At 43.3% G+C, this 27,554-nt stretch overlaps 2 protein-coding genes across 2 annotated transcripts; both read right to left on the bottom strand.

The window, feature by feature from the left end:
- Window positions 1-1,023: 1,023 nt before the first annotated feature.
- Window positions 1,024-21,224, bottom strand: qser1 (glutamine and serine rich 1). The gene is made up of 13 exons (XM_056278338.1): window positions 20,792-21,224; window positions 15,242-15,342; window positions 14,953-15,090; window positions 10,832-14,182; window positions 9,290-9,597; window positions 7,450-7,566; window positions 7,177-7,310; window positions 6,901-7,088; window positions 6,627-6,764; window positions 6,410-6,507; window positions 5,922-6,068; window positions 4,667-4,762; window positions 1,024-2,719 (listed from the first exon to the last, which is right to left on the bottom strand). Exons 1-13 carry the CDS (start codon window positions 20,902-20,904, stop codon window positions 2,579-2,581), a joined length of 5,070 nt encoding a protein of 1,689 aa, XP_056134313.1. The 5' UTR covers window positions 20,905-21,224; the 3' UTR covers window positions 1,024-2,578.
- A 909-nt stretch (window positions 21,225-22,133) lies between these two features.
- On the bottom strand, window positions 22,134-26,106 carry prrg4 (proline rich Gla (G-carboxyglutamic acid) 4 (transmembrane)). The gene is made up of 7 exons (XM_056278881.1): window positions 25,606-26,106; window positions 25,171-25,293; window positions 24,904-25,067; window positions 24,768-24,795; window positions 24,121-24,262; window positions 23,794-23,988; window positions 22,134-23,627 (listed from the first exon to the last, which is right to left on the bottom strand). Exons 2-7 carry the CDS (start codon window positions 25,283-25,285, stop codon window positions 23,600-23,602), a joined length of 672 nt encoding a protein of 223 aa, XP_056134856.1. The 5' UTR covers window positions 25,286-25,293; window positions 25,606-26,106; the 3' UTR covers window positions 22,134-23,599.
- Between the last annotated feature and the right edge of the window lie 1,448 nt (window positions 26,107-27,554).

Genomic DNA, 27,554 nt, shown 5'->3' with positions numbered 1-27,554 from the left:
AACATGCACAATCCACACAGAGGATGACCCGGGACGACCCCCAAGGTTGGACTACCCCGGGGCTCGAACCCAGAACCTTCTTGCTGCGAGGCAACCGCGCTAACCACTGCGCCACCATGCCGCCCCCTTTTACAACTGTAAAAGATGATTTTAATCGAGGGTCATAAAATGCTAACAGCAAAGGAATTACTGTTAGCTAAGCTTTGGTTAGCAAGCTAGCATGAGTTAACCCATATCAAATCACTTTTTAGTCATATTGTCCCCTAACAAACAGAAAGATACGTTAATGACGTCTGTAATATGTGATGGGTGATACTGAAACACAAAACAAGTGATCACAGATTGAGTTGGAAGCAATAAACTGCTGGCAAACCGACCTTTATCCTGCGAAGATGAGAAGAGCATCAGCCAAGTTTGTGAAAAAGGTCAGGTCAACCGTGCAGCGGGTGCAAGTGTGGCTATAGGGCACTAAAGAAAACCCGAATACAAGTGGAAGGCAGTGAGTGGGGTGGCTCCAGGACACCAGAATTCCCCATCAAGCCTTCTGGAGGTATTGTGGGCTCAATTCAAAGAAATTGAACGTGGCTGTGGAGTGGAGGATGATACTCAGTGGATGACCTCATAAACAACTCAGCCAATAATCGCACCCAACATCCTTTCCTCCAACATACAGAAATATCATACATCAGATCCTATGTATTAATGTTCCACGCCCAAGCAACTACCCAGACCAGTGGATCTTAGTCAGGTTCTCTGTATGTATTAGTTAATGTCCCATACCCAAGCAACTACCCAGACCAGTGGATCTCAGTCAGGTTCTCTGTCAAATAGTTCATCACATTCACCTGTTGTTCCAGCACATCAGTTCACATGGTCACTGTTTGAAGGTCGTGACTGTGTGAACCGATTGGCTGGATTTGATCAGCCACCTCCCAAAGTGATGTCATGATGAGGCTAGAAATGGCTTATAACCTGTGCGCTTGGCACAATGCCATGTCTTAAATTCCTTTTCTTTCGATGGCATGTAGTTTTATTTGATTCATGGTCTTCTGACTTCCATGAGCACAACATCTACATTAAGTAGGAAATTTATTTTCACATTAGAAAATAATTGCAGTGTAACTACACTTGAAAAGCAGAAATGATTCAAAAATGCAGCTTCTTGGATCCTGTGAAGAAGATGCAATTTGTAAGATTTTTTTTTTGGCACTGAAGTGGCTCCAAATGTTGTGAAATTTAAGGATCAATGAGGCTGCTCCGTGAAAAGCTTGCCACCATACAACCATTTTAAACTACTTCACTTTCATAATGTGTTGGCTCAAATGTGATAAAAAAGCCTATATGTAAAGGGTATGTTGTTGGCAGCAAATGTCAGAGACAACGTGCCGGAACTCATATTATGGGTAATGTTTTGCTTCCAATTTACAAATTGCATCTTTGCAAGATTTCATATATACCATAGCAAAAAATTGGTAGCAGACATACAAAAAGGTGATTTAGGAAATCTCTCTGGGAAAAAAAGTGAAAAAAGTGTCTTAAAAACCGTAATGAATAAGCAACCATTATAACACTAGTTCCATCTGTGAAAAATATTTCTATTTGTGATAAAATGCAAGTTTGTGAAGAAATAGTATAGACAAATTTATCTTCTTTTTTTCTTCTTTTACCCTCAAATAAAACAAGGTAATAACATTATTACCAGATACATCATAAAAAGTAGGAACTGGAATTGCACTAACTCCATCAGGATCAGAATTTGATATAAGCAAAATTGTTTTTCAAGCAGAAAAGATAAGTGTGTATCTATACTGTGGTTTATGAAATCCTTTCTTAAAATAATTATTGCAACAAACTGAACTGCGCTGTTTTTGTTTTGTTTTGTTTTTTTTTTACAAAATGTACATTATTTATATAAGTTTGGTGCTCCATTACAAAATGGATGTTTCAAATACAGTAAATATATCTATGATTATATATATATATTTATATATATATATAATTTTTACAATAAATCAGCTTCTTTGTATTTAAGCATGATATATGTTTACTGTAGGAAATAGAGGTTCTGCATTCTGATTTAATGTCCTCTACTTGCTATGCTAATTGCTCTATCTAGTGCATGCTTGTTGGTTACAATCTTTCTTGATTTATATAAAAAAAGACTGATTTTTTTTATATATAAACTAAAAATGTTTAAAAAAAAAATCCTCTAGCAGTTGGCTTGTAACTAAAAGAAATGACAAAGACCATAGAAAGTTGTTATGAGGTCCTCCAAAATGCTGACCCACACCAAAGTTGTGCCCTCTGTTACTGCGGTCCGAGCTTCTACTGGGAGGGATGCTGTGCTCCCCACCCCACTCCTTCCTCTACTGCCTCCGTCTGGGCTACAGGGCCTCGGCAGTCTCAGTAATGTCAGTGGAAAGGTCCCAGATACAAATATCTCAGAGGCTAGAGGAGTATCACTCTTCCACCATCCTTTGCAGTCCCCTGCATCCTGCCCTCTGAGGCAACAAGCAGACCGCTCTCCCGTAGGAAAAGCTTTTCTTATTCTTCTCTTCTTTCATAGTCACCAGCTGGGCTATCGGCAGACCTGCTGCACTTGGTTGAGTAGTTCGCCAAAGCGGTCGAAGAGCCCCTCTACCCAGGCTCCGTTCTGTAAACACTTCTGAACGGTCTCCTCCTGCCCCAGCTCGCCGGCCTGTACTCGAAGAGACGCTATCTGCAAGGCAACGTCAAAAACAAGGGCATCAGTCTGACACTGGACAGAGGCAAGTAGGGCTGTACAATATGACCAAAAAAAAAAAACTTTGATTATGATGCCATTTATTCCAATTTCAACTGACATGACATGCATTGAAGTCCATATTTTGTGTTGCCGTTTAACAAGGCTAAAAGCACATACTGGCCTAAGAATTGAACCAGTCACTAAAAATAAAATTCAGTGGGGTGGGGGGGGTTCTTTATGGGACCTTTCTGTCATACATAATCATACAAACTGTTACCCATTGATTAAAGCTGCTATGACGAGTTTTTCACTTAATTCATCAGCCTCCATCTGATCAGCTTGAAGCCTCTATATGACCGACATGAGCAACTGAGACCATCAGCGAGAAGATCAGATGTTACAAAATGAGTCAAATTGTCTCCAGATTAGATTCCCTGCAAAATCTAATCAGACTATCTACAGCACACAGGTGCGATACATAGCCACAATTAGAGCTACATCACACATAACTACATTTTTCCCTCTTCTCAAAACAAAAACAAAATACTGCACCAGCTACCAGAGGGTAAATGGACTGCATTTTATATAGCGCTTTTCTAGCTGCAACAGTCAATGCACTTTACAAGTAATTAATGCCTCACAATCACCCATGCACACTAACTCATACACCAATGGTGGAGTCAACCATGCACGGCAACAACCAGCTCGTCGGGAGCAGTTAGGATTCTTGCTCAGGGACACCTCAACAAGAGGAGCCAAAGACTGAACTGGCAACCCTCCAGTTACCAGACGACCTGCTCTACCTCCTGAGCCACTGCCACCCCCAAGGGGTGAACATTAGATCTTTGAAACAGAGGCAATGCTCATGCCAAACAAAGTCGCTCTTCCATGAAGAATTAGTTGTGTGATGTTGCGACAATTGTCTTCTAAGTTTCAAACAGTACTGCATGTCTGTTTGATATTGGTTCAGCTAAAACCAAAATACTGAAAAACGACTGCAGTGGAAAACCTACTCTTCAGCTGTGCGCTCAAGAGCAATGACTGAAATGGCAAGCTAGTTACTAGTTCGCACTAGCTGTCATCTACGTTTTAGGGGCTCTATGTATGGTAAGGACTGCTTAGCCCTCTAAGAGCTCAAATACTGTTAGGCTAAGTCTAGCATACTTTTAGTTTAAGCACTTAAATGTCATTTGAAAGCTTGTTCTTCTGCTGCTTCCATATTTATGATATGCATTTTATAAAATATCTATGTACACTAGCCATAATCTAACATTGAGAGCCATCTAAGCTGCAGCTAGACAGCATGCTGCCATAGACATCTAACAATCTTTCACTTTTCACCAAAATAGTACCCAGTTTTAGTCTAGATACTGAGGTGGTCTTTTCACCAGCGATGTGCCCCAAGTTGCTCACAGGGTTCATGACTTTGTCTACGTCGAACCACTCAGTCCCCATGGTATGCGGCTACTTCTAAATTATGCTGCCACTGACCCATTAAAAGGAGGTCTCTGGTCAAATTCTCAACATCAGCACCACATGCAGGCCATGCATGAGGGTACTTTACAGCAAAGCACAGTTTCTCTGACCCATCTGTCTGAACGTTACGTCAAACGACAGTGTTTGACATTATATACACATCACGTGATCGGGTCACGATTTAGACTTGATTAATAAATGCAACTGTATGTCAGAGAAATAATTATCTAGTCTACAATAGTATTGCTGTAGCGGTCAAGTAATGACAAAGTATTCATCGGAGAATGTATCAGTTACAGTGTGTGCAACGGCACAAAAAAAAACCCTCAATGAATTCAACGCAACATGCTAGTCGGGGTTAGATCACAGATAGACCCGGTGAATGACCAGCTAATCACACCTATGTGGAACACAGGTTCCGAGAGAGAGAGAGAGAGAGAGAGAGACTGTGGGATGACAACTTACCTCATCTTTACACATGAGGTATGTGTGATACTTGTAATGTTGCAAAGAGTGGTATAGAGAGAACCACTGAGTCTTCTGCTGGTCCACTGTATACTCCTTCAGGCAGAAAGGGAAAAATGTTAGGACACTCTACCATGATATTTGGAAATGCAGATGACCAATTCCATAAACAGATGGCATAGGAGTATGAACAGTTCTTTAGGTCTGCAGTATAGGAGAGCTGAAATGAGAAACAAGAAATGGTTGCATTTCGCCCTCTGCTGGACAGCTACTGAGAATACAGTGGTTTTTGTCGATCCAAACCTTAAACATTGATGCTGCCTAATCAAAAGGCAACAGTGATTTAAAAATGAAAAAGGAGAATCCTTTTTCCTTAATCCTGCAAACATTATACCGGTTCATGGCAGCAACATCTCAACAAAAAAGAAATGATCAGTAAACAAAATAACAGTTGGATAACAATATGAAATTTGAAATGACAACTTTTCTAAAAGCATTATAGTACTTCAGGAATAATAATAATAGTAGTAATAAAAAATAATTCAGGAGTCAATACAACAAAGGTGAACAAAAATATCAAATTTAAAACCACAATATTAGTCTAACCAAATGAACAAAAGACAACATGGGAAGGGAAGGTACAAGTCCTCTCACTGCTACTCTCCGTGTTTGTTTTTGCTTTACAACAGTCTTGGCGAAATAAGTGAGACAGTGACTGACACAATTGCAATTATCCAAGCATTTCTATGAAAGTCATTTACATGCCATCAACAACAATATATTTCAGACTTGTGACATCAAAGCATCACTGTGTAAAAGCACACAAAAACTTACTTAAAACAAGCCTGCCATCCTTGAAGAGTTCTGTGGATGGATTCACAGACCTATGAATAACAACCAGCTGTAGCCAAGAATTTTATTGACTGTGGACAAAGGGTCGGTGTTGTTTCCATGACAGCAATGAGAGGATTTGTAGCTACCCTCCCCATTTTTTCTTTTGTTAATTTGGTTCCCCTAATATTGCATGGAATTTGTTCTTTGTATTCATCACATTATATTAATTCTTGAAAGGTTTTGTGAAATGCTTCTATCTTTTTAGAAGTATTGTCCTTTTCTGGTTTTGCTATCTAAATGTTATTTTGTTTGCCACCATAATTTGTTTGGTGAAATGTTGTGTTTTGCAGCCCTCAGCCACCATAGTTTTTTGATTGCAAAATGACGATTCCAGTTGCCCGACTTCGTTTAATGGTCTTACCAAGGGTACTCTGTTGAGCATCTTGTAGGGTTTCATGGTCTTCTTGTTGTAGGCCTTCCCACTGAGACGCACCTTAAAGGCCGGAGTTTCCCCATCCTTCTTCAGCTCGGTCACCACAGAGATCTCTGGGAAGTTGTCGAGGGCCGTCTAAACACACATGATGAAAGTTACTCAAAGACACATAAGCCTAGGATCCAGTCCTTCTTCCTTTCCTTACATCAACAACACACAAATCCAATATCGAAGCTACAGCAGGATTTCTCCTGCTGCAGTTCTGCAACGAATACAGAACCAGTGAATTTAGTCAACACACAGAGGGAGGAATCAACTTAAGAACAACTTGCTAAACTGTCCGATCTTCACTTCTCTTTTTGCACCCTTAAGACAGATACAAGTGAAACGTTTACAATGCGGCCTTGTTAATGGAAAAACTCCAGTCCTCCTCCCCTTGGTGGGTTTTACAATGTGCTCACAACAGACCAACCCACCTTCAGGAACTGTCCCATGTGTAGTTTGTGAAGCAGGCGTTTCCGGTTATCAGTGATCATCCCATCCACTCTCTTCATATGAGGAAGCAGTAACTCATCTGAAAACAAGACAAGGAAAGCAGCTCAGCGATTCCCAAATTAAATTAATTCCATGTTAGATAATCCCTTCCCACTCTGTCTGAGAACAGCTGAAAGTCTAACATGGGAATTTTCTCACCATTCTCCCTCTCAAGTGCTGTCAACACATCTTCATCCACGGCAACGCTGATGAGCAGCTCCACGAAGCTCTTGAATGTTTCCTTCATGGTGCGAGTGTTGAGGAACCGTGAGGCAAACGGCACTGGAGGGATGAACTCTGAGAAGGCGAGGGAGCAGTGAAAAAATGAAATGGAAAAAAAACCAAGACAATGAGAATTAATTCACAATCCTTGGGAAAGGATTGCAGCAAGAAAAATAAAGATTTGATGCCAACAGTCAAAATGCTTCTTCACCATCATCCTCACCACCCTCCTCAGCAGAGGAGCCTGAGGGAGTGGGTGAGAACTGTTCTTTCCACTTTCTCCTCTTCTTGGGTGGGGGCTCTGCCCTTGGTTTGGTTTGTTTGGGCCGGGGCTTTTGACTAAGAGAAACTGAGGAGGATGTTGTCGTCAGCCCCAGTAAGGTCTTCACCTGAGAACCCCTGGGTAATGCAACAAAGACGGTGACACCAATGAGGAGATACACTAAAGTAAATTAGATTGAACTTCAAATCAGTGCTCTTACGTTACCTAAGAGAGTTCATGGGCTTGCAGCGGGGCTTGCGACTGCAAACTCGTACATACTCTCTCTTGTTAACCGTGTCCAGAAACTTTACATACACCCTCCGGTACATGGTCTTAGCATCACCAAAGTATCCAAGATACTACACACACATACACAAAAAGATTTGTAAAATGAAAGCCATTGCAGAATCAGGATATAATGCTTAAATTATATTCTCTAATGTTCGTATGTTCGGCCATGCAGGGAATGTGTTCATTTGCATATGTGTGTTTACTAACGCTGTTAGTGGCTGAAAACACTCTCTTTCCATCCCTTAGCTCAGGTACAAACTTCTGCAGCAGAGCCTTCTGAACCTTCCAGATGGCTGGGGGCTCCTGCCCCGATCTCATTGTCACCTGCACACAAGTGTGCACACACATTAATTAGGGCTGAGAAGCCTCCTCACCAAGTTGTCGCTGTTGTTGAAAGTCAACACGTAGCGTTATAAAGTGGGCATCTCCAGTGGTAGTTAATTCTTTTCAGCTAGGCCCATGTCACTTCCTGAGGGGGTCAAGATTAGAGATAGTAAACTTTTAATTACATTTTTAGAGCTGAAAACGTGTTGACATTTCCTTAGGGAGGTAAAAGTGATTGCCCTGATGATTCATTCAACAACAAAAAATGACACTGCATCGCACAGCCAGCTTGAGGAAGAAAATCTGTACCGTCCATTTTAACCCGAGCACAACGCAGAATCGACCCCCTTTCCCTATTTGCCAACTTCATAAGAGGGCATCGGACACATTGCTAACACAGAAGCAGTAAAACAATTAAATATGATCTGAGTAGAAAGCTAAAACTTCAGCATTAACTAACTCAATTTCTGAGAAGCTGGGACATGGGATTGTATTACAGAACTGCCCCTCTCAGCCACATATGGAGCCCCCCTGAGGTTAGCTGAGAAAAAAAAAACCCATGTGTAAATCTGTACTTGGTTTAGAAATGCGTGTGACATTTTATAAGCCGTGCTCTTGGATTCATAAACTGTACCCATGAATTAGGACTCCATGCCCACAGATTTGTAAACCGTGCCCTCGGATTTGCAATCCATGCACTCATTCACAGCCAAACTTCCTGGATCAATTCATAAGCAAAATGTTGTTAAAACACAAACAACGCCCCTTTCCTACCATAGAGAAAGGTAGAAAATGAGCTTCAACCTAATTTTCACCAACATGAGCCATCCTCCAAGCTGGACAAATAACAGAGTGTGCAGGGACCATCTAAGAAGTGCAACACCGAAAAGAGATACTACAAAAATATTCAGGAACTTCACTCTTATACGGTATAGTGTCCCCAAAATCACGTCACACATCAATTGCCTCTGGTTGGTTATATTACAACACTTACTTTGGAAAAATGTGCTTTTGCATAATTTTTTTTTGTATAAGAGTGAAATTATTGAATATTTTTCTGTATAAAAATTCCCCGAAATTATGCAAAGGCACATTTTTCCAAACCTATTTTCAAGGGGCACAACTGCAAATACAGTTTTTGTTCTAGTTCTCAAATGTGATTTATGAATTGACGTTGCTTTTCAGCACCAAATCGATCGGACAGCAACCACTGAAGACGGCTTAATTTTCGTTTAGTCATTGCCCTGTTTTGTGAAAGACTCGTCGGGAATCAGTGCAAAAAGAACATGCATATGGCTAAACTCCAATTGCCAGTTCCTATTTGCGCACACTTTGAATTGCGCTTTACAGGTTGACTGTTTACCAAGTTGAATTGTCAAGGAGGCAAAACATTAAATTAGCAAAATAGAAGGATAAATATCGCATATATATATATATATATATATATATATATATATATATATATATATATATATTAAAAAAATTAAAACTTTAAAAAAAAAAAAAATCACCAAAAATACCCCAAACAAAACAAAACCAACCACCGATTTCCAATATATTCCTCTAAATCACCCAAGCCTAATCTAGACAGAACTCTGCACGTCACTACTGTACATATATTTTGGTAGCAGGGATGCATTCTGCCAAGTAACAAGAAAAAGCACTCAAAGGTCAAAAACCTTGATTTACCATGGCCATCCATGGTTTGTATTCTTGGCCATACCTTCAGGTTCTCAATATCTTCATTTCTGACGACAAACTCATCTCTCTCCCGGTACATTCCCTCCCCTCCACTGTCTGATAGCTCCTCATCAGTCAGTCCTTCAACAGCAACGTTGGATAACTGGAGTGCCAACTGGCCTGTGGTCGTCTTCTTCAATCCCTCTTGAGCCAATGACATGGTACCTCCTGTCGAGGTGCCGTCTGTGTTCTGTTTAGGAGCTGCCTGCTGTTGCACCGGGGTCTCAGTGACAGGCTGCAGCATACTTGGAGCTTGGTCTGGCGTCCTCACAAAGCCAGAAATTCTGTTGTCTAGAGTAGGTTGCAAAAAAAAACAGCTAGGTTTTGAAAAAAATTTTTTTTTTAAATCCCTGGACATTAAACATTGAAAAAAAGCTGGTCACATTTTACTTACTGAAGACATTTAAGAGCCCGGCTATCTTAAATGAACTTGTCTACCTTAAATGTTTTAATTTTTGGGCGTCTATTCCATTGCCTACCAACACAGGGATTGTCTGTTCGAATCCCCGTGTTACCTCCAACTTGGTTGGGCATCCCTACAGACACAATTGGCTGTGTCTCTGGGTGGGAAGCCGGATATGGGTATGTGTCCTGGCCGTTGCACTAGCGCCTCCTCTGGTCGGTCAGGGCGCCTGTTCGGGGGGGGGGGCTGAGGGGAATAGCGTGATCCTCCCACGTGCTACGTCCCCCTGGTGAAACTCCTCATTGTCAGGTGAAAAGACACGGCTGGCGACTCCACATGTATCGGAGGAAGCATGTGATAGTCTGCAGCCCTCCCCGGATCGGCAGAGGTGGTGGAGCAGCGATGAGGACAGCTCGGAAAAATAGGGTAATTGGCCAAGTACAATTGGGAGAAAAAGGGGCGGAAATATCCAAAAAAAAAATAAAGTTTTAATTTTTATAGTCAAAGGGGTAAAAATGATTAAGAATCGTGACCATTCTTTAACTGAGAAACTGAATACTCCCAAATCATATTTTGCTTGAATTGTAATTCAAAAGGCAAGAAGTACAGCATGGTCCTGAAATAGGCAGGCTTACATTTCAACTTATCCTGGACTATATACAAATATTACAACACACGAGTTAAGTGAAGATGTGAGTAGAATAACATGAATAATGTGGGCAAAGGAAGTGTTACAGCAAAATCTGTATTTGTTAATGAGAACCATTTCTAAGAATGAGAATTATGACTGATGAATCAAGCGATGCCAATGTAGAGCCAGGAGCTACTCAAAGGAAGTCTGTCATTGTAGACTTCTGTCATTTGAGTATCATATTATCGTGGTGCTAGCAATTCAATTACAAAAAAAAAAAAGATTCTGGTCTTCAAGAACTACCTATAGTGATTTCACCCCCCAGTTATCATAATTAACTGTCGTTTTACCTTTACATTAGTGTGAAACTGCAGACTGATCAGTGTGAAAAATTCTAGTCTCAACTAGTAATTGTAGACAAGCCGAACTTAATTCATGACATCAATATTTAATTTCAGGACTACGCTGTACTCAGTTGGGAGGGATCTTACCTGTTCTAGGCCTCCTATCTGAAGACTCATCCAGGGATGACAGGGCTGAACTGATACTGTTCCTCAGGGCCTGATTCTTCCCTATATTCTCCTCTTCGTCTGAGCTGAATGAAGGCAGAGTGTCTAAGTTCTTCTGCAGATCCTCATCTAGACGTTTCTGCTGACAATGTCCCTCATGGCCCTCCTGGGGAATCAAAGCTCCTGCTGGAGACTGTAGTTTTGGAGGCAGAGGAGGTAAGGGGCATGAGGGTTGTCTTGAAGAGGTGGATGGCTTTCTGGGGCGACTGATAGTCCTTGCTGGACTAGGGGAATACTGCTGTTTAGGGCCGGACTTCAGGAAGTCAAGGAAGGAGCCAATAAATCCAGTTTTGACCTCTGGCTGTTTCTCTTCCACTTCCCGGATCTTTTGCCTGATTCTCTCCTGCTGCTGATAGCCATCACAGACAGCATGTGAGGCAGATGGAGGATTTGTGTCACTACCCCGGGAGTTCTGCCGCTTAGCCGGCCCATTGCGTTTGGTTGGCTTGGTCTGACCATTCTCATCCTCGGAACCAGCTGACTTTGTTAAGGATTTGGAGCGCACCTTCTTTCTTGGAAAGCATTCAGTACCTGGACTCTCTGTGAGACTGTCCTCACTTTTGATACCCTTTATGTTCCCCCGGACGCTGTTGTGGAGCCCTGATGGATCATACACCTGGCTTTGTAAGGGGTAGTCATTCTCTGAGCTCCCTCCATCTCCATTTGGGTTCAGGTCAGAACCATTATGTAGTTGAGCAGGCTGTCTCTGACATTCTGTGACCATCTGACCTCCATTTAGTGTCATAGTGTGAGTGTTAGTGTTTGCAATGATTGGTTGTTGTGCTGAGGAGAAACTAGGTGACATGTGTCTCATGTCCACAGTCTGGAAGTGACACTTGGAGTCTACAGGGTTTGCCATGACTGCCATTTCACCCTCGGCAGCGGATGTAGCTTTGACAAAGTCCTGTGGTGTCACACCGCAGGCAGCTACTGTGGCAGCCAGGATATCATCAACATTGGAAAGAATATTTCTGTCATCTGACAGTAACATAGAGTCAGGGAAACAGATGGAGTTGAGCACAAAGTGGTTCTTGCTATCATGTGACTGCTGACTTGCTGACTGATTGTAATGGTCTTTTGAGGGTACAAGGTGTTTAGAGGAATCAGCACTTCCTGAGGTCTGTACAGACACTATCGCAGCCTGTTGACTCTGGCTTTCACCAACGCTGGAGCTCATCAGTTCCCGATCCATCTGAAGGTACTGCACATGAACAGGCCCAGAACCTTGGCTGGCCTGCATATGCGCCAATGCTACTTTCGGAGGGTTGTTAACAGGTTGTACAAGTGGCTGCTGGAGAAGAATCATCTGGTTGGGCTCAAGAAGAACCTGGGCACTCGGGACCCTGATGAACTGGGTCTGGGCTATTGAAGTCTGAATCTGGGCCTGAGTGCCGTTTTGGTGGTTTTGTTGATGTGGCTCAGGGGATTTGAGCAGAACACAGTGCTGTTTGAGCTGCTCTGCACCAAGGGGTAAATGGGAAGAAACAATACTGGAATTACTTGTTTTGGGGTCAGCTGTCCCCCGACAATTGGCACTGCTTAACTGTATGTGCTGTTGGCTGAGAGGGCCCATCCTTTCATCTTTTACCTGGGCCATGTTTGTATGACTTAGTCCCATTTGCTGCTCCTCGGAGCGTGAATTGCTCCGGATAACACTCTGTGCTTTGCAGCGGTCATCCATTTTTGAGACAACATAGACCACATTGTCATGGGCAGCCATGTTGCTGTCTGCTGCAGGGTTCTCCATGGGGGCTTGCTGAAGGCCCTGAAGGTCTTGAATAGGAAGCTCTTCAAGTTTCTGTTTGCCATAGTTGGGCTTTAGATCCTGTGCTGCGGGTCTGATATCGTTCAGTAAGGCTTGTGCGTGAACATCCGAAGAGTAGCTTGATGATGGAGTAGACAAAAGGTATTTCTGAGATTGCGTTTGCTGTTGGGACAGAGTGCTATCGGATTTACCTCCCACCGAGGACTGCATCAGGGTGTAACCCTGTGTAGAATTTAATGAGGGTAGACTCTGTGCACATGTGGATGGGTAATGAGGGTTCAGGGATTGTCCTGTAGCATAGCTATGAGACTGAGTGACTGAAGCTTGCCCGTGTGATTGAGATGAGTAAGTTACACTAGCGGTACCCTGAGAGTGGGAAGAGGGGTAAGCCTCTGAGAGATTCACCTGACACAAGCCCTGTACCTGTGCTCCATACTGAGCCTCCTGTACCTGACCAAGTCCAGGATTTGAAGAATAAACAATGGTCTGACTAGTGGATGCTACACTACCAGACTGGCTAGAGAAGGAAGGCAGAGTCTTATAAAGGGAAGGAAGTTTGTCTGAGGTTGGGTGGGAAGGTAGGGGCTGGGTGTTGGAGCTGATATAGGTTTGAGAAAGACTGTTGGACAGCAGGCTGGGCAGCTGAACTGACTGCTGGCTAGCAGTTACTGAGATCTGTTTCTGTCCTGGGGAAGAAAAGGTCTCAGGGGAGCCCCCTGTCAGGCTCTGTGAGTGGCCATGATTCTCGCCTCCCCCAGAGGGATGCGTTGCTAGTTTAGAAGAGGAATCTTTAGCCTTGGTTGCTAAAGTGGATGAATAGGCCTGAGTTGCCGAGTCCGTTTTGGGCTGTGGAGCACTGTTAACCCCTTGAGAGGAGCTTACCCCTGTAGAGGAACTGCAGGACACTGGGGTCTGACGGGACTGGTCCTGTTGGTAGGATACCTCCGCATCACTGCCTGAGCCCAAGTAACCCTGCAAGGAGTGCTGTGAGCTGGGTAGCTGCTCTGAGGCTGTGTGGCTACTAGAGGGCCTCTGGTGGTGTTTGATCACACTACATTCACGTTGAAGTGCTCTTTCAATGGAGCCTGAGAATACTGCAGCCCCATAAGGCTGGGCAGCAGCATGGGTAGCAGGCAGGGCAGAAGGTAAAAGGCTGAACTGGGGCTGAAGGAGGTGGGGGGCTGACTCTTGGGCAGAGCGGTAGGTTGATGACTGAACAGGGAGAGCAGAGCCCAATGAAGGGGTAGAGAGGTGGTTGAAGGCCAGTGCGGTGGGGAGGACAGTCTGACTGGATTTGAGGTGGAGGAGGGGGTCATGGTGAGAGAACAGGCCATTGGTAGAAGTGCTGAAGGCAGGGTCCTGGAGGGCTAGTGAGGGGGTGGTAGCAAAACTCCTGGAAGGGAAGGCACCAGTGTGCTGGTATGTTGAAAGAGCAGCAGGAGAGGGGAAAGTGGCAGTAGAAGGCAGGGCACCAGTCAGATACAGCTCTGTCGTTGAGGAGTTGGTACCTGCAATGGATAGAATGAAGACAACACAAGTAAGGTTGGGCGATCGTTTCTATTTTCATATCCTCCAATCACGGCTACTCGAAATCGCCAGGGGGTGGGGGGGGGGGTTACATGACAGCACACCAGTGAAGCACTCCAATAGTAGTACTAGTAGGCTGATAATTCTTGTGTTAGGCCTACTTCTCATCTGGACTGAGTGAGTATTCAGCTCTCCAGCTATGTATGATATATATATGTATGATATAATCATCAAGCATACAGCAACAGAAGACATTAGTGGAGGCAAGAAACCAGTCAGTGGGCCTAACAAGAATTATTGGTCCGCGAAGTGGAATCATAACATGTGATTAAAATCTTTATGACGCACACTGGATCAGTTATGGCATATCTACAGACTGTCTATAGCCGTGTAATGAATGAGCCGTGTAAAGTGTCATGTAATGTAGTTAATGTAAATCGTTACCAAACTTTAATAAGAATAATATGAATAAGACTTCTGGAAGGAAATTCCCATGTTAACTGCATTCAATAACACTTACATAAACTGACAATATTCTGAGCATCACCATGGAAACTATGCATCCTCAAGAAAGTGGTAATCTCTTTTCCAGATTATATCAGTATTCCATGTAAGTTTTTCAATAGTCAAGCTATTAGCCTATGTGTTACAACAGAATATGACACTTGCATAGAGCATCGATATTTGAGATTCTTTGGTATCCCAATTACAAAAAAAACAAAACACTGAAAAATAATGCATCTTTTCTTACCAGCAGCCCATGATGGGGTCCTAAAAGGTGGGAGCAGTGAGGCACTAACAGGACCAGCCTGAAGGCTTCTAGACTCCATGGCAGACAGGAAGCTCATGATTGAGGTCTCAGAGGAATTACCGCTCGAGTCAAATGCTCCTGACATAGTAAGAAGATGGAGATTACAAAAGAAATAAACAACCTGACAGACTAACATTGCACAATTGGATCATTCAATTGGATTATTACTGTAGTAATCAAAACACAGGCATGGCTGTTATGATTAATCCTTATGCAATTGCTGACAGACCTGCTGGATGGTGTGATGTAGTGTAGGTGGAAAGCTGATGGGTAGAGGCATAACTTTGCCGCTGGAGCTCCGTGTCAAGGTGTGCCGCACCATAACTGGAACTGCAATAACAAATACATGTAAGAGCTCCAAATGCATTTATGGAGGAAAGCCTATCAAACTAGCCCAGATCATTACCCAAAGCATATCCCAATATGGTTTTGAACTGATCATTCAGCAAAGCCTGGGGTTAAATATATTAAGTGACAAACTCCTTCACCATCTGAAGTCTGCCATGCCCCGTCTTGCAGAACACAGATGATAATAACAGCGCTTTGAAGCAGACATTCAAAAGGGTGTCAAGCTCAACATTGGCTATTCAAAATGTCAGTCATTTAAAAGGTCTAGTTAAGCAGTAAAAACTTCTTGATCCACACCACTGGGCCACATAATTCTTTAAGATACGATGAAAATGATCCACAATCACACTCAGTCCCCCATTGTCTGTCACACACTATTAGACAAAAAAGTCAATTTACTCTAACGCCTGTTGTTTTGGGAAAGTTAACAACATCCTCCTTGAGCTGCCTGTATACCCCCAGGAAGCAGTACAGAGCACTCAATTTATGTTACTACAGATGTGACTCATACACATTAACCAATGACCCAGGCTGTTGGTGCTCTGATGCTAATGAACATCAGGAGGACAACAGACCTGTAGGTTTTGGTAGCATTAGTATCACAGATGGTGATACAGGTGAACGAGGGGGAGGATAGTGGAATGGTGAGGATACAAGGAGTAGAGGTGATGAAGGCATATGAGTTTAAATACTTGGGGTCGACTGTCCAAAGTAACGGGGAGCGCAGAAGAGAGGTGAAGAAGAGAGTGCAGGCAGGATGGAGTGGGTGGAGAAGAGTGTCATGCAACAGAAGGGTACCAGCAAAAGTTAAAGGGAAGGTTTACAAGATGGTAGTGAGACCAGCTATGTTATATGGTTTGGAGACAGTGGCACTGATGAAAGACAGTAGGGGAGCTGGAGGTGGCAGAGTTGAAGATGCTAAGATTTTCACTGGGAGTGACGAAGGAGGACAGGATTAGGAACGACTCGAGTATATTAGAGAGACAGCTCAGGTTGGACAGTTTGGAGACAAAGCAAGACAGGCAAGACAGAGATGGTTTGGACATGTGTGGAAGGGAGATGCTGGGTATATTGGGAGAAGGATGCTGAATATGGAGCTGCCAGGGAAGAGGAAAAGAGGAAGGCCAAAGAGGAGGTTTATGGGTGTGGTGAGAGAGGACATGCAGGTGGCTGGTGTGACAGAGGAAGATGCAGAGGACAGGAAGAAATGGAAACGGATGATCCACTGTGGCAACCCCAAATGGGAGCAGCCAAAAGTAGTAGTAGTATCACAGATGGGAAATTACCACCACCTAAAGCTTATAAATCTTTGGCTGCAGCTTTTAAGTTTGCCCACTCTACCAACACTTTAAACAGATATGACTGAAATTGGGTTAGGTAGTCAAACAGTAAACCTTGTCAAATTCTACAAAAATAATAACAATAAAAAAGGAGTTTCCCCTTCATTTATTCTGACATAAAAACTGGGCCAGTATACAAAAATATGAAAAATTTGAACACAATAGCAAATGCTGAAGCTTAAGTACAACAGCGAATAATTCAACGAATTTATCTTCTAAAAGAAAGTGGGGTGCAGTCAAAGAATCAGTTTCAGCAAGTCTGATCTTAGTGTGGCCTTCTTGCCAGGAGGCAAACATCTGTTGAAGGAGAACACAGAGCCGAGTTGGAGTCATCTGCCTCTTTTCTACCCCTCCAAAACACACATGCATACAGACCAGGGTTGCCAACCAACCCGTAAAATACAGAATCATCCTGTAATTGGAAACTAAAAGACACGTTCTGTATTAAACTGCTATGGGACACACTTTGTTCCGTATTTTTGGGAATCAACTCAGTGCAAATCTATGGGAGAGAAATATTGCAATTACTAAGACGGGGCGATTTGTATGAGACAGAAGGAAACCCTCCTGCTCTGTTATCCCTCAGCCTGTCTGTCAGGTTATGTTCCACTACCCAAATAAAGAATGCACTCTTGAGGGACAGTGTTGCTACGATATGCATGACAATGGCATGAGATTTTTAAAAATGGCAACCTGCAAGCGTAGTCCTCCGGCCAAAAAAAAAAGAAAAAGAAAAAAAAGAAGAGAGATTACAAAAATACAGAACGGAATGGAAAAATGATTACCAATATCAATGGGATGCATGAGTGAGAATGTGTTCAAGCCCAATGTGTTCAAGGCCAACTGCACTGTACGCCACCTGGTTTTCTCCATTAGTCACGCAGGAATTTGTGACATAATGTGACAAATAAAGTGTTCCTGACATCAAACAACATGCATTCGGAGAAAACCATCGGAGTGAGAGGCAGGTGTGTGAGCATATTGATGTTATATCTTTACATAGGTCTACTACTGATGGGTAATGCAGGTGTAAGAGCAAGACCCGTCGTTTTGAACAAAATGAGCATTCAAATATTTGTTACAGGTCCACAGTAGTTGAAGCGCCTCAGTCTAAGCCACCCCCGCCGGCGTTCCTTATTTTCATTTCAGGAAGTTGGCAACTCTGCCATTTTCGCTCTCACAAAACTCCTCTCCCCTAATTTTACTAATAACTTTGAAATACTAATAGCACAATGTACATAAACTGATACTTTAGATGATTAAAATAGTTTGCAGGGCTTTTTTCATATAACACAGAAAAAAAGGATTTTCCCAATTCAGAGGCTGAACAATCTATCATTTCAGAATCAATATTGCAATATAGCCTACATGTGCCATAGTCAATTGCAGAGGACGCAATGTTAAGCAAATTGGGCACATCAGTCATGCTGGGCTAAACCTCTTACAGCTTGATAGAGAACACAATCTAGCAATGTCTTCTTTTTAATGACATTCTTGAAGAAAATTATTCAAGCACACCTGACATAACATTTAGATGATAATGATGTTAATGATTTCTTTAACAATTGTCTTACTTTACCCTCTAAAATCAACCGATAACTACTCAAGGAATATACCCTTTTTCCATTATCATGCTGAGGCCATAATGAGTCCACTGCATGCTGTGCTGGGCCGGCATTGAGTCATGCGCATGGTTATCTTTTGCGTTTCCATTAGCACTGGAGTTAAAATCAGAACTAGGAAATCCCACAGAAAGACTACCACAAATCACGCCACGCAACGGCGTTCATCTACTTATGCTGTTGTAGGATATCAACGCTTTATGAGACGTGGCATCACTACCCTCCCAACAGCATGATCTTGCCACGTTCAGCACAGTTGTCAGTGCCAAAAATCCAGAAATGAGCAAGGTTTGGAACCATTCTGCACCAAACCATGCACTAATGTGCATGTTGGAGATATGTGTTGGTTTGGATATGTGTGTTCTTGTGGTTTTTGGATGTGTTTTTATCTTTGTGTTGTACTGCTGTGGGCTGGGGAAACGGCATTTCGTTTCATTTCATGTACGCAAGTGCATGATGTGAAATGACAAATAAAAGTGTTCTTGATTCCTGATTCCTTTGCTTAATGAACTTGCCACTGGAATGGTTTTGTTCTGTCCTCAGAACCATTCTGCTTTGCTATGGAGAAACACCAACTAATTCTTTGCAAATGGAGCTCTGAAAGTTAAAAGCTGCATATATCTGATGAAATTGTCCAACTTCTTTTTTCTCTTTAACATGCAACACATATCACATAAAACAGCTATTTCAATATTTTTTTTCCAATATTGGTCAACTCTACCTCAGTCTCTTATTATTGTAGTTTGTCAGAGAGACTGCCATGACATGACTCTCCCACATTAGCAGGCAGAGCATGTAAAACAGGTTGTTCTGCTGTCCCCCTTCAAATTATCCCATCTTCTCCTTCTCACTTCCTTTCTGCTGCTGCACTTCAACTTTTTGATTTCAGAGACGGAGCTTGTACACATATTAAGTGTCCGTTTGTTTGTTCCGTTAGCACAAAACTTTGATACAACACCAACTTGGGAAACTTAGATGAGATTTTATATTGTGAGTGACGTGGAGAGGGAGACAGGTCACTGTGAACATCTACCTGCCAAGACAAGTATTCAGTATCATTCTGTTTAATCGACTCCCACCTTCCAGACTGGTCACTGAAAGGCTTGATGAAGACCTGAGAGTAGAGCTGGGCAATATATCGATATAATTTTGATATTGCAATATGAGACTAGATACCGTTTGGGAATATGGTTATCATAATATTTTGATATAACTTAAATATTGTCATTGTCTGGTCTTAAAGGCCACACTACAGTCGACTCTCTGAACTTAACTCTGTTTCAGCTTGATGAAAACAACGAATGCCTCTACATGCTTGGTCATCACATCCACATTTCTAAAGATCATTTCTCAAAATGTTGCTTGTAAATAACGAAAGCACCGATTGTCACACTCAAAATAGTGTCACATTATCGATAGCTATGCAGGCGAAAACACTGTGAGATCTGATTCTGTCGGTATTGGCCAACCCCTACCCTGAGCTGTAAAGGACCGATAGACTGAATGCATAACTGCTGAACCTCCACAGTGGGTGTAATGCTGTCAGCAGTGGTTAGTTAAATCTGATTTTTCTTTTTTTTTGAGGCAAATACTACAATTACCTTCCCGGATAGGGTCTCTCATCAATTAAGCAGATTCAGTAGCCAATGGAGACATCTGGCATGTTACCCAGACACTCGACTGTGTGCAATAACAACACGGAGTTAAGGTGAACCTTAAAACTTAGGCAACATTGCAGCGTGGTGCTCAGTGTGCGGAGTATGCCATTTTTTTTTTAAAATCTTGGTCGGGAGTGCACATCATAAACGTGGTACACACAAAACACGCTTAAGACTCGAGTTGACACGCCTGCTGTGTGAAACAGGCATCGCTACGTGTGCGGCTTGTAAAGACGTGTCTAACTCGCCTTTTTCCTAAAAATGAACAGCGTCTGCCCAGTTTTTTGGGGGATCTTGGTAACAAGCACCTGTGGGTCAAGGGGGGGGGAAAGGGCCGACGTGGTGCGCCAGTTTAGGTAACGCTAGCCGCTTAGCATGACGGACACATTAACTAGCTAGTTGTCGGGGGGGGGGGTAAAGGCGGATTTCCAATCCACCTCGGCGTCGGTTAACATCGGCCGTAGCGACCGAGACGAGGGTGGACGAACGATATTTACCAAGTGGTTAACGACATGTCCAACTCCCCGTAAGAAAAGAAAGAGGGGGGGGGGGGGCCGACAACAAAAACAGACGTGGGTTAGCTACTCTTAAAGAACGCACTGCAACGGCAGCTCCGACTTTAATAAGCCCTTTGAATGCAGCAAATAGACGCCCCCCACCCCCCCACACATACACACACACTCTCTCTCTCTCTCCCCCCCCCCCTCCCGGCGCCTTTTCATCTCGAAGCCGCGCTAGGCCTCCCATCACCGAAATTTTCTTTGGAAGCCGACCCGCCCTCTCCTTCATCCTCCCCCCACCCCCCTTTTACCTTGGTTTGACGCTCGCTGCGCTACGTTCGTAGGCCCAAGCAGAGGCTCCGGTCTGCGCTGGGGGAGCCAGCGTGTCCGCGAAGCCGGAGCCCGGGTAAGTCCTGTCCATCATCCGGCCAGAGCTTCACTTCCGCCCCGGAGCTGTGTGGACGAGCCGCGGCAGCACAAGCACATCGTAGCTGTACCCTCCCCCCCCCAAAACCAAAACAAGTCCCGTTTTTTTGGGGTCGCGTGTGACTGATTGATTGATCGATTGATCGATCGATAGAGGCCGCGCGATAAAATCCCGGTGGGAGGGGGGAAGCAAACCCCGACCCCCCTTGCTTTGATCGGCTTCTCTTTGCCTTGCCAAATCCGCCGATAAATTGCTCCCGTCCCGTCATCGACGAGGACTGCGCTGGGCGCTGCGTGGTTTCATATCCCCATGTTGGTTGATTTCCCAGGATGCACCGCAGACCTCGGTGTCGAAGTTTGGTAGGTTTTCTTTCCACCTGCACTCCGCCGCGAGAACCGGAGCGGGCATCCGCAACGTACCACGCACACGCACACGCACGGTTCACTCGTTAAGGGACAGCGGTGGGAGCTCTACCGATGTGGGGATATGCTGTCACTCAAAGGTTCAACATAGATATGAATAAGGGAGGGGGGAAAACAATGTAGGACTGTGAAACTTAATCAGGACTCAATTCATTTTCTGATTCTTCTATTTATTGTAATAGTTTACTTTTATCCTCTTAGAGTGTTTTGAATTTTCACTCCCTGCTGTAATCAGATTCTACAACTCTGTCATATCATCTGCATGTTGTTTCTTTTCTGCTGCTCTCGTATCTACTGTGCAGTCAGCATGGATGTGTTTTTTTCCCCTCCAAACCAAAATACTAATAAAAGAAGTTATTGTCGTAGAACGATTCAAGGGACTTTATTTTAATGTGAGCGGATCTGACACAAAGAAATGTAAGCACTAGAGAGAATCAAGTCTGCTGGTTGAATAGTTACAGGAAGCTACATGTGTATTTTCACAACAATATTTGACAAACCTACTCCACATTCCACCCAATTTGAACGTGAAATGACAACAGTAGGCCTAAATGTGGCCAACTGGAATTCCTTTGTTTTAATTTCAGGGTGTTTTCATTATGGACGAGTGAAGGACTTTCACCATATTCCATCTGAAAAACAATGTAAGTCACCCTCTGATCAAACTGGATAATCTCTTCTTTAACCACACGGTGACTGTTATTCAAACTAGCAAATACCCACTGCCTCAAAGGTGATAGCTGTACCACCGTGCACCCACGCTTAAACATACTCAAGGAAAAACGACAAAGAGGAGTCAGCGTATTAGTTGAAATATTAATTTATTTAAAACTTCTGATAGTTTTCCATTTCAAGTAGTCCCACTTACAGATCAACTGCAACAAACTTGGCCTTCGGTACATTGGGCGACGTTACGACACGTTATGAACTTTGGCACCATAAGTTACAGAGACACAACACTCAACTCACCAGGAAGTAACTGTGGCTCGGGATCCATGTCATGCCTTCCTCTACTGAACCTTTTCTGTACCACAGAGACCAGACACCAGCATCAAGGTCTACTGGCAATACTTCATCCAGAGCCTACAATTAACCAGCGATGATTAATCACTAATCCAAAAATATAGTTAAATAGTAACTTTATTTTTTGCATATTGGTTCCATGTTTTTGCTTTGGCTGAGTTTATTTCATAGTATTGCTCTGCATATCTCTTTCCATTTTTCTAATGTCCTCAAGCTGCTTCACCACAGCTATAACCTTCCTGCCTATTTGAAAATGTAAGCTGAACATCTCAAACCCCGCTGAAATTACCATTAAATGCAGATACCATATAAACCCCTGAGGTGGGACTTTTTGGAAATATTGCTCTTCCATGCCTTAATATAAGCGCTGATGAAAGGCCTCTGCCTCAGACATAACAATGCACCACACTGGAGCAACTTCAATAAAATAGTGAAACTTCCCACGTAACCTCCTCACTAAATATGGAGATTTCAGAGGGCAATGTTTCATGACACTCCAGATGCATCCTGTAAATGCAAAAAACAAAAACATGACAAACAGCAACTTTAAGTACAACGTCTGTCGAAATAGGAAGAAATCATTGGACCCCTGTTAAAACCAGTCAGCAATATCAGCAGGAAACAGGGAACTGTATTGACCCCTGGAACACCTCCCCAACTTTCCCTCTTCACTTGAAATTAATACTAATCTTGCAATGTAGTCCAGTCCTAATCTTGGTCTACACCATTCGACACATCATCAGGAATCAGGAACATTTATTATTATTTACCGTGTCCCACTTTCAAGCGATTGCAGTTTAAGACTGGTAATATTCTGATGTATTGCAGCCTTAATTTCCTACATATAATGGTTTCTTCATTTTCCATACATTTAAATAAAAAAACAGCCAACTTTGTAAAATACAAACAAATGTCTTATCTGACAGAACTGGGGTTACATCACCTCAGAGAATAATTATTAAAAGTTGCGAAAACAGATAAGGTAAGAACAGTGGCAAAATACATATTGACACAAATAGCACAACAAAACGTAGCTTAACCTTAACGAGACTGACAATAATAATACCAGGGAAAATTTAAAAAAAAACAGAGGTAAAATGAGAGCTCAGACAAGATCAATAGCACAATGCATTACCACGGCTATGGTGCTGATATGCAATGTGAAGTAAAATAGAAATATATTCATGTGAGCAGTAAAAATATATATTTGATCTTGACAAATCCGCAGATTTCTCATCCCCGAGCTACTATCGTCGCATACTTCCAGGTCTTGAGCTGAGATTAAAGCAAAAAAGAAAAAGAAAAAGTGTTAAAACAATATCTAGAATTGCTGTCAGCAGGTCTGAGACCCTCATGGATGATGATGGCGAATGTAGGAAAGCAAGGGTGCAGGAAGAATGGGAACATATCTATATGAATGCATAACTGTGAACACAAATACCCAGGGTAGGGTGGAGGGGGGGCATCATGTGGTCCACTTCTTGCAATGGCCTGTTCATAGGAGGGAAGACCTAGGGAGTCAATGTCCTCAACAGGGGGTTGGGGTGCAAGTGGAGGCATTGGCTGTAAAGAGACCTCTTCTAGCCTCCGCATGATAAGGGAGGCATTGCTGCGTCTTGGACGCACCCTGATGGAGCTGGAAGGGGTGTGCACACATGCAGGAGCAAATACTGTCAATGACTTGTGTATGTGTAGTTTAAGGCAATCTGCTTGACGAGTTGGTGTTTTTGTGAGTTCCATTAAGCAAACTAAAAAGTATGTCACCTACTTGGCATGGGAGAGGTCGCCTTTACATTTGTTTTGGCAAAAGTACCAGGCCAGGAGGCCTACGATGACAACAGCCACCCCAACAGCAATCAAGCCCACCAGCAGAGATGTGACATCCAGACGTGATGGCCGCTTATCCTTATCTGTGGATCAGCATGCGACATATGGATTAACTATGGCTAGTATATAAAGCCTAACGAGTTGCCAACAGCAATGTATTCAATTGAGCGTTAAAGAATTACTCTTACTCTTTTATTCACGACCAATGTCTATTTCATTCTGTAGCTTGTGTATTGTACTGGCGTGCATGGTTTAGTTCTGTTAGAGGCGCTACAAACGTCAAAACAAAACTCCACTAGATTTCAAGCAGCTCCAAGGACAGAAAACCTTGTAAGAAATTACAATGCAACGCTGCTTAAACAAGTGGGGGGACTGGTTTTGAAACTACCAGTCGCCTCGTGGCTCATGATTCATGTACAACAAAATGTCCCACAACAAGATCTGGATCCTATTTGATTGTTGTTCATTGCTTATTTGATAATTAAAAGAACAAAAGGTTTCTCAGTTGACAGGGTTGTATGTAAAACTGAATCTCTATCCGACACTTTCCCCGTTCTCTCTGTAACTCTCACACTACTTATATCTTACCCTCGGTGTACTTCTTCCAGAAGACTTCCTGCAAAACGAAACACCAGTTTAGTGGGCCGGTCTCAGCAAATCACGTGAATTCAGTCATTTAGAGAATACAGAAAAAGAAGAAAAAGAAGAAGAAGATGAACTCAACTGTATCCTGGTTATTTTCAAAGACTTCTCGTGCCTCCTCGTAGTTGCAGACCTCCTCGTAGCACTCCCTTTCCAGGTTGCCCGGCGTGAAAATCTCAAAGTCAAACCGGTTGAACAGTAGATGGCGTCCCAGGAACTTATTCGCCTCCTCCTCTTCCACGAAAACTGAGGGGTTTACAGCCAATTAAGTTCGATCAGCAGGGGGACATCGCTGGACTGCGTTTGACTCATTTAGATTTCGGCCGCCCTCTAATAAAACCCGTCTTACCTTCACGGGGCTGGCTTTCCGGCCCTGCATTTCGCGACGGCAAACTTCTCAGGCAGACGGAGTCTCCGCAGGAGAGGAGTTGAAACAGCACCAGCAGGAGGAACAACATGGCCATGTAGTCACCTGCGGAGGATGGCTGACCCGTTTATTTGACAATTAGCAGAAGCTCAGAGTTCAATGCGTTGCGCACGCACACACCCTGCTTATCAAGGAAGGAGATATCAGCAGCGCGTTGAACGAGCGCGCGCGCGCGCAGCTGCTGTTATACCAGGTGTATATCGCGTGAAACAGGTGAACGAGCCTGAACAGGATGGTACACAACGTGGAAAAGCGTCAGCGGACAACAGAAAGCGAACGTGTCCGCTTGTAGGCACTAGGAGCGGCGGCGCTCTAACGTAGATAAGATGAACCAGGAAACGCTATTACACTGCCTACCTTGAGCGATCGCCAGAAACAGCTGTGGACTTTCGACAAGTACTTTGAAAAAATCTGACGAGGTACATCGTTTGTGAATGCCCCAGCCTCTTCTATCTCACCAGCGCATCGGGGAATTCAGGAGAGCCCCCGGCAGACGGAAAAAAGCGGGGCTGTTTATTCCAGAGAAAAACAAAACAAAAAAAAACAACAAGGGTGACCTCACCTCCTCCCGAACTACCTGCGCAGACTCGACCAGCCGATCGTGTTTACCTGGATGCGCCGATCGGAGTCGGGCGATCCCGCGGACGAACGCAAGATGGCAGCAGAAACCACGAACGACGACAAAGGAAAGCCGCTCGAAAATGACGACAGAGGAGCGCCGGTGACCGAAGAGTTTCGCACGTCTTCGTTTTAAGCAGAAAGAGAAGCGTTGAGGTCAGCACGCCTGACTTCCCCATGTGACGAATGCATCACTGTGCCTGGCAGAAAGCAGCCACAGTAAAAAAAATAAAAAAATAAAAAATCATCGTGACTGCTTTCACGTTTGTGTAATCTCAAATTACGTCTTCCTTTTTGTCCACAGCTCCCAGTACATCCTGCACGTCACGCAAGGCCACGGAGGAATATGCCTGATGCACCATGACGTCATGGCACCGTTACACTAGCCTCACACTGCTGGTATATATAGCAATAGGGAATTTGACCCTCGTGGTAGAGTTTCACTTATAGTCTCTCAAATGTGTGTAGAGTGTCATCTAAATACCTCAACACAGATGTAAATGTCCATCTTTCTCCTTATAATAGGATAAAAAAATGTAGTTAATAATCTAAACAATGTAGTTATTTAATACCTAAGTCGATCTAATAAGAGTTAACACTGTATTTGGACAGCATACGTCTCTTACATCATACAGTGACTTCATGGCTGGAATTCTGATAACCTCTGACTCAACTAAATCACCCTTAGCAAATAAGATTTACTGGCATTTACCTTAATTGTCTTTTATTGGAACAAGGAAAGCACTTGCATGCATTTTACTGCAAAACAACTAAAATGTGCATCACTCGGCGCCCTCCTCTATGTTCAAAATGTTGTTTACATACTTTTTAATGGGACCGCTTTAAGTATTCTGAGTAACATGATGCTGACTTTGGGGATCTATGCATTAACGTGCTCTTAACCGGACTCGACCTCCTGTTAAGAGATATCTTAGCAGCCTAAATTCATTAGGTTGTAACTATACCAGGCCCAGGCCTTGCAGGGGAAGAGAGTATCTAATGGGATCCAGAGTATGCCGTAGAGAAAAATGTCTGTAATAAAAACTCGTTCGCTTCCCTGTGTTGGAAAGAATGGTCCCCACGAAAGCTTTGGAGACGAATCACATACAACATGTCTCGATGTCAATAAGCGTTAAATCCAGATGAACTGATTCAACCTTCTTTGAGCACATACAACAAAACGGGGAGTAACACATGCAGGTCACTGTATTTCATAGGTGAAATACTGTTTCTGCCACACCAATCATCCTGTGCGATGGTGTTTATGTCTCACACACACACACACACACACGCACACACACCATGTAAATAGATATATCTGTTTCTAAGGTTCTAGGCCAATGTTTATGTAAACCAGAGATAGGATGCCATGGACTATTATCTAGCTGACTACTGGCTGGTGCTAACTGAAGGGCAGCGAGGGCCCCTCTCCATTCGTTACTTGGCTGTGTCTCTGGACTCTGTCAGGATCTGAGATTTACCCAAAGGAATGCTGATACAAAGAGAAGGGCTGAATGTGAGTTTTGAAATTCCAGACCTTATCTTGTGAATGATGTAAGCTGATATGCTTGTCTTGTAGCAGCTCTAATGAAAATGGTATAATCATTGATAGTGTTGATTTTTGGGGAAGTATGTTTGTTTCTCTTTTAATTCTAATATGTTTGTTTAACCAGGGATAGTCCAGTTGA

Source organism: Lampris incognitus, chromosome 4, assembly GCF_029633865.1.
Source record: "Lampris incognitus isolate fLamInc1 chromosome 4, fLamInc1.hap2, whole genome shotgun sequence".
Lineage (NCBI taxonomy): Eukaryota > Metazoa > Chordata > Actinopteri > Lampriformes > Lampridae > Lampris > Lampris incognitus.
The sequence above is the reverse complement of the archived record's forward strand: the minus strand, read 5'-3'. Positions and strand labels throughout refer to the sequence as shown.

What these genes read in the sequence shown, in the direction of transcription:
- qser1 (XM_056278338.1), bottom strand. Translation starts at nt 20,904, where the DNA reads ATGATGGACAGGACTTACCCGGGCTCCGGCTTCGCGGACACGCTGGCT. An exon ending in ACATGGGACAGTTCCTGAAG is followed by an intron (nt 6,069 to 6,409) that starts GTGGGTTGGTCT and finishes ATGTGTGTTTAG; the next exon opens with ACGGCCCTCGACAACTTCCC. An exon ending in ACCTCATGTGTAAAGATGAG is followed by an intron (nt 2,720 to 4,666) that starts GTAAGTTGTCAT and finishes GTTGCCTTGCAG; the next exon opens with ATAGCGTCTCTTCGAGTACA.
- prrg4 (XM_056278881.1), bottom strand. Translation starts at nt 25,285, where the DNA reads ATGGCCATGTTGTTCCTCCTGCTGGTGCTGTTTCAACTCCTCTCCTGC. An exon ending in TTGAAAATAACCAGGATACA is followed by an intron (nt 24,796 to 24,903) that starts GTTGAGTTCATC and finishes TTCGTTTTGCAG; the next exon opens with GAAGTCTTCTGGAAGAAGTA. An exon ending in CCCCCTCCACCCTACCCTGG is followed by an intron (nt 23,628 to 23,793) that starts GTATTTGTGTTC and finishes CTTTAATCTCAG; the next exon opens with CTCAAGACCTGGAAGTATGC.